The 11,037-nt window shown below is 41.4% G+C and overlaps 1 protein-coding gene across 1 annotated transcript; it reads right to left on the bottom strand.

The window, feature by feature from the left end:
- Positions 1 to 2,010: 2,010 nt before the first annotated feature.
- On the bottom strand, positions 2,011 to 10,646 carry LOC113067752 (alpha-2-macroglobulin-like). The gene is made up of 34 exons (XM_026240204.1): positions 10,364 to 10,646; positions 10,021 to 10,207; positions 9,795 to 9,951; positions 9,655 to 9,707; positions 9,521 to 9,541; positions 9,247 to 9,412; positions 9,078 to 9,162; positions 8,526 to 8,640; positions 8,313 to 8,433; positions 8,111 to 8,220; positions 7,861 to 8,031; positions 7,561 to 7,788; positions 7,256 to 7,468; positions 7,035 to 7,184; positions 6,670 to 6,795; positions 6,502 to 6,595; positions 5,940 to 6,081; positions 5,607 to 5,832; positions 5,408 to 5,531; positions 5,205 to 5,326; positions 5,070 to 5,121; positions 4,900 to 4,983; positions 4,640 to 4,816; positions 4,443 to 4,518; positions 4,215 to 4,371; positions 3,853 to 3,927; positions 3,592 to 3,754; positions 3,336 to 3,520; positions 3,036 to 3,257; positions 2,842 to 2,963; positions 2,656 to 2,737; positions 2,486 to 2,569; positions 2,301 to 2,406; positions 2,011 to 2,105 (listed from the first exon to the last, which is right to left on the bottom strand). Exons 1-34 carry the CDS (start codon positions 10,504 to 10,506, stop codon positions 2,065 to 2,067), a joined length of 4,380 nt encoding a protein of 1,459 aa, XP_026095989.1. The 5' UTR covers positions 10,507 to 10,646; the 3' UTR covers positions 2,011 to 2,064.
- Positions 10,647 to 11,037: the final 391 nt, after the last annotated feature.

Genomic DNA, 11,037 nt, shown 5'->3' with positions numbered 1-11,037 from the left:
ACCAAAACAAACTAATAATCAGCTGCTGTGAAGTCTGTTAATCAAAGCACAAAGAAAATGAAAAAACTTTTATAACTTTAAGCATTCATCTTTATTTAATTTAGAATTTAGTGTTTGATTATTTCAACTTCTTGATATTTCTGCTGTTTATTATAATGGGTTTATGTGAAGATTGTTTTAAGTTCACTTAAATGTTCAAACTGATATCCCTTTACAGAAAAGTCAGTATCAGTATCATTGATACTGGCCATCGATCATAAAAGAAGTACCATTAAACAAATATATATACTGTCTTTATGTTGATTGTACATTAATGTGAAATGTGAAGATTGAATGTGAAATTATTTCAATATGAAATTATAAAAAAGCGTGTGCGATTTAATACATTTTTATTGACTGCAGTAATTATATATAAAACGACAAACAATATACAACAAACTGATGCTGGAGAATAGGTTTTATGCACATGTTATATATTATCTTTTTACTAAGCACTTTTTTAAAGTAGTTTTTATTTTATTTTTTATCTGTATTTATTATGATCTCCGACCAGGAGAACGGCACGACTACATTGATACAGTGTTTAGGATCGACTACCATCAGGTGTTGCTACCATAGAAAACATTTCTGATATTGATCAAATCTGTGAACCATCTGTTAAGTGTCTCTCTATCTATCTATCTATCTATCTATCTATCTATCTGCTTGTGTTTCTCTTAATCAATTCAATAATTCCCGGGGCCCATAAAATGTAGTTTGTGATGACTGTAAAGCAGCTCATGTTCAGAGCTTCTTGCAGATATCAGAGTCATTTCCAGCATCAACCAGCTCCACTCGTGGGACCTTTGGCTGAGAGGAAAAGATCATCTTTTAGATAAACACTTACATCTGAAGGAGCTTCCAGCACCTTGGGATTTTACATGTCATCTTAAAACACATACAATCTAGGGACATATCTGCTGTGAAGCCTGACCCATGAGAGGCATGTTAGTACTTGTGCACTCTTTTGCTTCTCTTGTTTTAAACACGTCCTCTATTAAACAACCAAAGAACACTTTTTACAGACTCATATTTAATATTGGTATTTGATGTGTAAATTGTTTTTTAACAATATACTTTTAATAAAACATTTGCAAATGGTTGTAAAAGCATTTTCCTGTGTGTTTGGGCTGAGTTTTGTTGTACTTTAAAGTTTTGACCAGCAGTCGTCAGCACTCAATTTATTCTCAATTTAGTTTGCAATTCCATTCCTTGAAAGCCTTCCAGCCCTGATCTCTGTAGAGCAAAGATGAAAAAGCTAAAAGGAGCCCAAACAAACACAAGTCTCCCTCAGGCGTGAAACTAGATGTGAATCAGCTTCTCTCTCAGAAACCCCACTCAAGCTCTTTCTGATCCATCATCCAGTGCTTCATGTAATCTTCTAGCAATCATCTGCACTATTAGCAGCGTTATCAGAAACATTCATTTTCATGCAGTGGAAACGTCTTGATCGAATAAAAGATTTAAAATCATTGTTTGAAAATTATTTAACAGTAGTAATATTTAAATTCCATTAAGTGATTTTGTGCCTCTTTGCAGGGATCAACTGGGACCAAAAATTGGCCTTGGCATGTTGGCCCAGACCGGCCCACCAGATCACAAATACCACCTGTCCTTCTGCCCTGAATCTATACCAACTCCTCCTCTTTAAAACCACTAATGCCATGTAATGTGTAAGCTAGAATCAGTAAGAGTTGAAACATTAATGCTGTTTTTCCTCTCACTCAGCTTCTCTGCACCTCCTTTGCGTTTCTTCACCATGATTACAGTAGCTGCTTTACCACTGTCAGGCCAGTGCTTTAAACGGTGCTAATAGCTGAGGCCAAAATAGCATTTTAAATACTTTAAAGCAAACTCTTATGAGTTTTAATGTCAAGTAAGCCTTTTAGGAAGAAATGTATAGGTCCTCTTCCAAAACAAAGCTGTAGTGGATACATCAAAAAGTCACCAAAACAAATTACATGGTATAAAATCAGCTTTATTTGAGTAATGCTGGAGTCATTCTCTAACTGGTACCGAATCAAATCATGGACAGGGACTTCTGTAGGTGGTCTCAAATGCATCACCTAAAAAAATAAAAAAAAAATAAAACCATAATGAGTTGGATCATGTTTAAGAAATTCAGCCGAAGCAAGGCATGACCAGTGGTGTGTTTCCCAAAAGCATCATTAGCCAACTATGATCCCAAGCTCAACTGCACGATTGATAATTATGACCATATTTGCTTTCTGGAAACACACCCCAGGATGATGAATACATACTTGGCTGATAGTAGTCATAAACGCTGATAACCCCTGGCTTGAGATTTTCCACTGCAAGAACCTGTTTCAGCTGCAGATTGTAACTCATGGGGAAGCATTTGGAAACCTGCAAAACAGAGGATGAACAGCAACACACAGCACATGAGACGTCAGTTTGTGAATATGTCCAGTGTACACAGTCTCACCTCTTTCAGATACACCAGGACATGATCATCTCTAGCATCAACGCGCTCCACAAGCGGGGCAAAGGAATTAGGTGGAGATCCAAGCTGAGACGAAAAGATCATAGTTCACTACACTATTACATAAAGAAGCCTCAAACATCATGAATTTGCAAATCTTAAAAACACCGAACCGGTGACGTATCTGCCGTGAAACCCGACAGGAGCTTAACGTCTACTATAACCATGTTAGTGCTTGACTTTGGGCCATCGTATCTGTAGGGTGTGGAGATAAAGAGGTTAAGTCATCAAGAAAACAGCTTCCCTTAGGAGGAGTCAAACAAGAGCTGGTTTCAAGACAAAGTCAAAGTTATTCTTACTTCACCATGAAGTTCAACATAAGATTGGCTCCAAGTGGTTGGCAGTCTCCAGTCACCTTCGCTTCGACACTCAATGTCCTGGCTACTTTATTGGGTGTTGGGATGTTATAGAAACATGCAACCTATAGTATGCAGAGCAAAGAACACAGAATTAGGCCATGCACCACAGAAACAGAGAGAGTACAGATACAGACCTGCACAGACACACAAGTGGATCCTGTTGCTTCAATCCTATATATGCCTGGAACGCTCTCCAGTTGTTTTTCCTGATACAGCAGCCTGTTGTCCAGAGTCACGTCAAAGTTATGAACATCTCCTCCTACCACGGAGGACTGTACAGTAACTGTGCTGGAGCCATCCAAGCTGAACACTTGAGTGGCATACATGGACAGAGCCTGAAGAGCCACCACTGTGTCCTACATACAGTAACAAGCACCAGAATAAAACCTCCACTCAGACATAAATGATTGTGGTCATGTTAGCTGGTCAGTCACCTGGGTGGAGGTAAAGCCTCCATAGGGATTCTGCTGGGCCACAAGCCAGTTGACAATGCGGTTAGCATATCCCAGATTAGCCGTCGTGAGAGGCTGTACAGCAAGAACCGCTAGCAGCACATATGAGCTGATCTCCACCGCCAGAGTATCACCAGAAGAAGTCTGAGACCAGTGGAGCTTGTTGCCTTAGGAAAAGACAAAGGAGAGAAAGTTGATGCCAAAGAGCCTCGAACATCAACAGTCTGGTGAATATTACCTTCAGAAATGGCAAGGTTGTTCAGGGTGTTTAAAAGCTGTGCTCGAGTGCTGGTCTCTCCTGCCAAACTGAAGGTGTAAGTGAGGAGAGCGGTGGCATAAGTGTTTGCCAGGTCGCCAACAACAGGCCTCAAGCATGACAGAGCATTGGTGATGACAAGATCCTGGAGAGAGAAAAAAAAAAAAAAAAAAATAAGAAACACCTGTCAGACCAGGAGGATCATTTACAAGGAGCTCATACAACTACTGAAGATGTTTCTACCGTGACAGGGACACCGAGTTCAAGCAGCGATGCAGTGATGTAGGCGGTCATGGTCACATTATCATCAACTCCACCCTAAAGCACAACAGCACATGGATTAAAACCACTCTGACAGACTCTATGGCAGTGAACGTCAAATCGGTCTCGCGAGATCCACTCTCCTGCAGAGTTTAGCTCTACCCTAAATCACACTCCGGAGTTTGCTAATCAATGTCTTCAGGGTCATTAGAGAGAGAAAAAACCTTCACAGGAAGGTTTGTTTGATTAAGGTTGGAGCGAAACTCCTCTGGAAAGTGGATCTCACAAGACCGAGTTGAGGATCACTGCTCTATGGGGTACATGCCATTTGAGAACATGCATACCTTCATGTCATTGTGGTACAAAGTCCCCCGTTGCGTGAAACAGCCATTTGAACCTTGCTGGCTTATCAGCCAGTCCTTTGCACTCTGAAGGACATTTGGATCGATGAATACGAAGCGTTTCGCTAGACCAAAAGACCTCAGGACAAAGGCAGTCAACCTGGCCATGAAAGTTTCATGACAAACTGATTTCCGAATCAGAGGATACTCAAAGAACAGTGTGATATTCACCATGTGTTTGATTCATCATAACCAAATGTGCTGTATGAACCGTCAGGGTGCTTGTAGTTCAGTTGTCCTTGGTATCCTGTTCAGGTCAAATGTTGCATGCATGGTAGCTTAGAGTCTGACAGATTCAATAGTAAGTGCAGGACAGAACGTCCTTAGGATTTAGTCTCCCCAATACACAAAATGCATCTCATCCATACCGCTCTGAAGGTAACCGGTGGCAGTCTGTCGGATGGCTGTGGTGAGTTGACCTGTGACTTCCAGATATTGCAGGATGTAAATATTGGGAGCAAGAACGATCATATTTTGTTCTCCACAGCCAAATGGCATCTGTAATAACCGATCCAGATTCTTCAGTGCACGGCCCATTATGTCCCCTATGGGAAAGTAAAGAAACTCACATCAGAAAGAGTTGTCCTGCAAAATATCACATCAGTTTCTACTCCGTGAAATTCTTTACCAAGGACTGAAACGGAGCATCTGGCTGATCCCCGGATCACATTTGTCGGAAATGTCAGAATCACATCTTCAGTAAGAACACTTTCTGAGATCCAAACAGAATAGATTAGCTTTGAGCGCTAGGCTAGTGTTTGAGAGAAAATGTTTGGGAATCACTGAGTGCAAACAAACCCTTTGGACACAGTAACCAGCTCTGGGCATTTGTCCTCTCAACTCCTTCAGGCTAAAAAAAAAAAAAAAAAAAAAAAAAACACACCACATCAGAAAAGAGGCACGGGCTCAAGGATCGAACTGGTTAACACTTACTAGAACAAGTAGACTTCGAGTGACTACATCAATGCGTCCTCTCTCTGGCACAGTCACAATCTCAGTGCCACATCGAGTCTGGGATTCTTCAGCCAAAGCACTGACCGTCACATTGACAGATCCTGCAGTGACCGACAGCTAGTGAGCAACACCTCACATACTCGTATGCTTCAAATTTTAGAAACAAATGGACCAAAACTGACCAAGAACAGAGGCTAAGAGAACCCACTTAAATGTCTTTCTCCCATTAGCACAGAGACAGGATGAATATGGCTCTTTAAATGGTGTAAGTGTGAAGGCGGAGCTTGTAGCTGGAGTTACTTTAACCTGCCAATGAAAACCAGTAACATGGAGCCAAAACACAGGACCAATCTATATCCATCTATGAAAAACATGACAGACCATGATGCAATTGGACAGATAGTTGAATACAGTGGCCTTCAGCTCAAAAGACTCTCCACGGATGATGGAATAAGGCAGGGAGAGCTCCAGGAAGAAGGGCTGGAAGACCGTCAGTTTAACAGGAGGAGCCAAACCGAAACCTTTGGAGGACAAGCAAAATGCCTCGGTCTCCCATGTTGTGATAGTGTCAGGAACCGTGAGAGGAACTTGTGTGGATCCAGTGTCTCTGAAGGTTAGCCGAAGACAGAAATAAGAGGGGACAGGAGTTAAATTATTTGGTAGATGGCATCAAGTGTCAACTACTGATTTAACACAAGTTGTTGTTTCACCAACCCCACTTGAGCAAGTTGCCAGATCCAGGTTTCTGGAAAGTAAGTCCTGACGGTAATGACAAAAGGGGAACTGCTCCGGTCTCCACTAACTCCTACTGCAGCAAAAGCCATTTCAGGTTTTAGAAAGGCAACAGGACGACCACCTTGCATAAAATGGAGAGATAAGCCATTAATACGAAGACTGACACCCAATTGAGGTTTATCCATTTTCTAATGTTGAAGAACACCTAATATTAGGAGGTGAATCAGTGTGCGTTCATGCAAGTGACAGTAACTCAAACAACGGTGACTTAAAATTGTGCAGTGTGAAATCGGCATAAGTACATTAAGTGGTTCTTGAACTGATTCACAAATCTTGGATTATAAAAGTCCATTTAGGCATTAGTCGTGTATGCGCATACACAAACATATACACACACACGTAAATATTACAGAGTCATATTAAACTTTAAATAAATGTATATCTAAAACCCTTGCATAATCTTGGGGTATGCTTCCTTATCTTGTAGTTTTACTAAATCATATGGCTAATTTTAGCTAGCTAAAGAACCTAATGGGCATACCATAGAAGTAGTTGCGATAGTAATTCATGTCTCTGTATTTGAGGCACTGAGGGTCTCGGACAGGCAGATTTGTTGCGATCTTCAGTCCCACACTCTGTCAAAGCAACAGATCAAACTACGAGTCACATTCAAAATGGATTATTGACTGATGTGCAGACCATTTTCTACCTTGAAAGCGTCGTATGCTTGGTCTGTAGGAACAGCTCGACGGGGTCGAACATTCAGGCATTCCTGTTCGTCCTCGACACCAAATGGAAAATCTGATACCCCTTGCACTGGAAGTAAGCCGAACACCTGAGAAGAAAAAATGTTTGGGGGGGGGGGGGGTCGTCAATAAATCAAGTAGTTTTAAAGTCATACATCTGCGGAATTCTACCCTTTAAGTTATGCATGTTAATCAAGAGAACTGAAAGATGGACAAATGGTCACAGGATAAGAGGAATAAAACTTAAAGACCCAAATCAACAAGACCAACTGATACCACATGTCAGCAATGGATTCAAATCTACATTGTTTAGTAGGAAATCTGATACCGCTTCAGCACTCAGACGTCTTCCTGGCTCCATGATCAGGACACTCTGATCAACAGCACTGAGGCCACACAGGGATCCTGCTTGAGCAGAGACCGTCAAAACACTTCCCTCACCAGGAACAGCTGTAGCTGGAGAGAACTGCAGAGAAACCTGGAACAAGAACCAACACAAGCTGAAGGACAAGTCAAGGCATGCATGTCAAGGGGGGCGCTACATCATACCTGGTTTTGGAAACACTTTTCTGTGTCAAAGGATGCACTAGCAGCAACTACGTTTTCACTGGGTAGAATGCAGAAGACCAGAATCTGCGCTGCTGGAGGCATATCTACGCTGACAGACAGCTGGAATGACACCGCACCACTCAGGATGCCATTAGAAGCCCAGGCTTGAACCCTATGAAATCCATGAAGGAGAATAACTCCTTTGGACAAGACCTGACAAGAAATGCAGAGTGCATAATGTGTCGGACAAAGACAAGCATAGCAATCAAAAGGCAAGGAACACTACAAAACCAGTGTCCACTCACCATATAGATGATATCAGTGCTGAAGTCACCAGTCTCACCAACAAATGAATATTTGATGGTTACTGGATAGTTGGCACCGCATTTCAGCGGCTGCTCAAGCTTCACTATTGTCAGTTCACTAAACGTTGGGCTGTAGGGGCTGGCAGATTGAAAAAGCTTTACTATTCTTCTGTCTGAAGAGAAGTATGGCGATCTGTAGCCATTAACAGCCTCTGTAGTCGCACTGGCCTGAGGAACAATGAATGGAATTGGTTCCTGTGATAGGTCTTCATTTAAAATAAATGAATACATAAAACTTACCACCAGACTAAGATCAGCTTTAGGGACATCAGCGGTGTTGAGGGAAAAATCGGCAAGTCCATTCTGGTTTGTTGTCACATTCAAAAGCAGTTTGTTGGGCCATTGGCCATTATCCAAGAGATAGACTGCCTTGCTTGCAATTGGTTCCCCATTGAAATAAGATGCTGAAACCTTATGGAAAAAAAAAAAAAAAAGGTTAGGAAAAAACCAATATGAAGGCATCTGTAACAAGTGATGAACTCTTACTTGCCTTTCCAGTAATCAGTGATCCATGGTCAAAGAAATCTGGGAGCTCCAAAAATGTGACCTTACCAACTTCAAACGTAATGGACACGGTTGCAGATTTTGACAGCAGCACATCTGGAAAAATGATACAACAAACATGAGGACACCAAATAAATGCCAACATCCTTCAAACACGTGCAACTGCTTCAGATCAGCCAATAGCTCACCTGTTCCCTCCTCAGTGACGTTGGCAGTAATAAGAAACACATCTTGCAGATTATTTTCAAATCTAGTGGTGAAAAACACTGACGTACTGAAGGAAAGGGAGGCACAGCCAGTGTCCTTCATCTGGCAGCAGAACATATATATAGTCATATTCAAGTCAGCCGCATGCAGAAGACAGAGAGAATAACATTTGGGTTGTTTGGCAGTAGTTATACCTCAGCAGTTTTATTGATGCACAGACGAGTCACCCCAGGAACCTCAACGTATGGATATGGCTCACGGCACACTTCCACCAACGCCTGACCAGGAACAGGCTGCCCATATGTGTATCTGTGAAGTATTTTAAAGGGGGTTACAGAGACCATTTCAAAACAATTATTTGGATGTAGAACAGATTATTTCTGTGGTTCTTCAGGACAGAAGGGTGGAACTCCTTATACAAGCACTTCTCCCAGAAGAGAGCGCGAGCATTGTTTTATTCAGCATCGCTGTACAGGACAAGAGCTTGTCACTCTTTAGCTCCACCCACAGCACCCCTTCAGGAGCTCAGCTGTTTTCGGAGGGAATTGTAAAGTTGCACCTTTCTTTGAAAACTATGATATAACTAAAGACTCTTTGGAGATACGAAGGATGCAATACTACTCAATAGGTACTCAAGATTAACATTATATTTGGTGAAACTCTGCATTATATCCCCTTTAAGAAAAAATATCAAGAACAGACCAACAAGAGAAGAAATCTGGCATCAAGTAAATAGTGTCACTCACTTGCTGCAAACCTCAATTTTCAGCCACAGATCTCCAACGCTGTATATCTGTGGTGCATTTATGGTGACATCAAACTTGGGCAAAACTAAACCAGAAACAAAGCACTTTAAATTAAGACTTCACATCTGCTGGTGTACCACTGCAGAATGTACAGTACATGAAAACTTACCATACTTTTTCACCTCGAAAACCTGGGAGGTCATCCGGTCACCAATAAAAGCCCTCAGTGTGTACATCCCGACCTGAGCCTCGGGGTTTAAACCGTGAGAAAGCTGCAATATCCACTGCGTTGAGGAAACATTTGTCCACTGACCGATTCGGTTCTTCTGATTGTCCTAGTCAAACAATTAACAGGTCAGAAGAGAAACTAAGTGTACCAAGAGAACATCCAGAAATAAAGCAGACCCATCTAATCAAATACTTGCACTGGAGCGAATTCTCACCTCCACAACTACCAGACTGTACTGTAAGACACAATATCATTAGACATTAACATACAATTATGACAAAGGTTGGGCATCTAAAAATGACATGCATTATTTTGCAATTTGTCTGCAGCAAAGAGGTTACGCCTCACCATTTGATCAAGAGGCACAAATTTAGCATCCATTGTCACAACTCGGAAATTCACTGCAAAAATAAGACGTAAATGAATGCGCTAATTACACCAGGCACTTCAACATCCTGATATTCCTCCAAGGGTCATCTGCAGCTCACCAGATTGTCCTGGATTGTAGATGGGCTTGTCTGTTTGGATGAAGGTCAAAGGCAGGGAAGGTCTGAACATAACTTTCCTCTCTTCGGTCATTTTGAAGCACTTCCCTTTAACTACCACACTCAGTTTCCACACGGTCTCCACATCTACACAAGGAGCCTGAGGGGAAACGTTAAATATACATCAAACTGGACAAATGCTTCACGTTTAACATGATCAGGTTCAGACCTGGAAACAAAAGCAGCGGTAAATTGCTGCAGAAGCATATCTCTGCTGCACAAGAGGAGTTGTTCGGTTTTGATCATCAAGCAGAGAAACGGTCATTGTGAGCGACTCATTGGGTTTCAGAAGAATTGCACACAATTTGGCATTAGAGCCAGCCTCGATCACTGCAGGAAAAGTCACCAAGAACCACCTGTGGAAATATACAGAAATATAAATTCAGAAGCCATAAAAAAGCCAGGTCAGAGCATGTTGTGTAGATACACATGCACAGAAATTATTTGCCATAGCCAAGACTAAGAGCATAAGACAAATCAATAAAATTGTGTTAAAAGCTAACTGTACTTACGGCCCTGATCTCTGTCCATCAACAGCAAACGGCTCCAATCTTGGTCTATCAACAGCAATCGGTCTTAAGCGGTTTCCATCAACAGCAAAGAAGAAAAGGGCTAAAAGAAGACCTTCCCGAACACAAATCTCCATGATAGCCATGAAGAGCAATCAGCCAAGTCCAGGTGTCGAGTGAGTGTCTCCTTCAGAAACCCAGCTGAACTTCTGCCACAGTCTACCACTGTTCACTGCTCTACAGCTTCTCACAGTCCGTCTCAGTTCTAGTTCAAGGTTCTAGTCTGAAGAGCTTGATTAACTGGTTCAGGTGTGCTTAATTAGGGACCAAACTTATAAGCAAGCATGCAACATATTTACCATGTTTTATTTCCCTTGAGTAGTGTTTAACTCTCTATAACTAGGAAATTTACAATGTTTTATAAAATCAACTTTATATTTTAACTATTAAAAACAGTCATTTCTCATTCACTCTTTGATGATTGCATATAAACATGTCAGCTATGTGCAATCTAAGGGTGTGTTCACAACATCTATTTTAACCCTTTGATGCACAACATGGGTCTAAATTGACCGAGCTGAATTAATTTTTTTATTTATCTTTGCAAGAAATTAAATCCGTCATTCAGAATTACAGGAATTCCTCAATTAACTTTTGATCATCATCACAAGTTCTTA

Source organism: Carassius auratus, linkage group LG28B (genome assembly GCF_003368295.1).
Source record: "Carassius auratus strain Wakin linkage group LG28B, ASM336829v1, whole genome shotgun sequence".
Taxonomy (NCBI): domain Eukaryota; kingdom Metazoa; phylum Chordata; class Actinopteri; order Cypriniformes; family Cyprinidae; genus Carassius; species Carassius auratus.
This window is presented reverse-complemented; position numbering and strand designations above follow the sequence as displayed.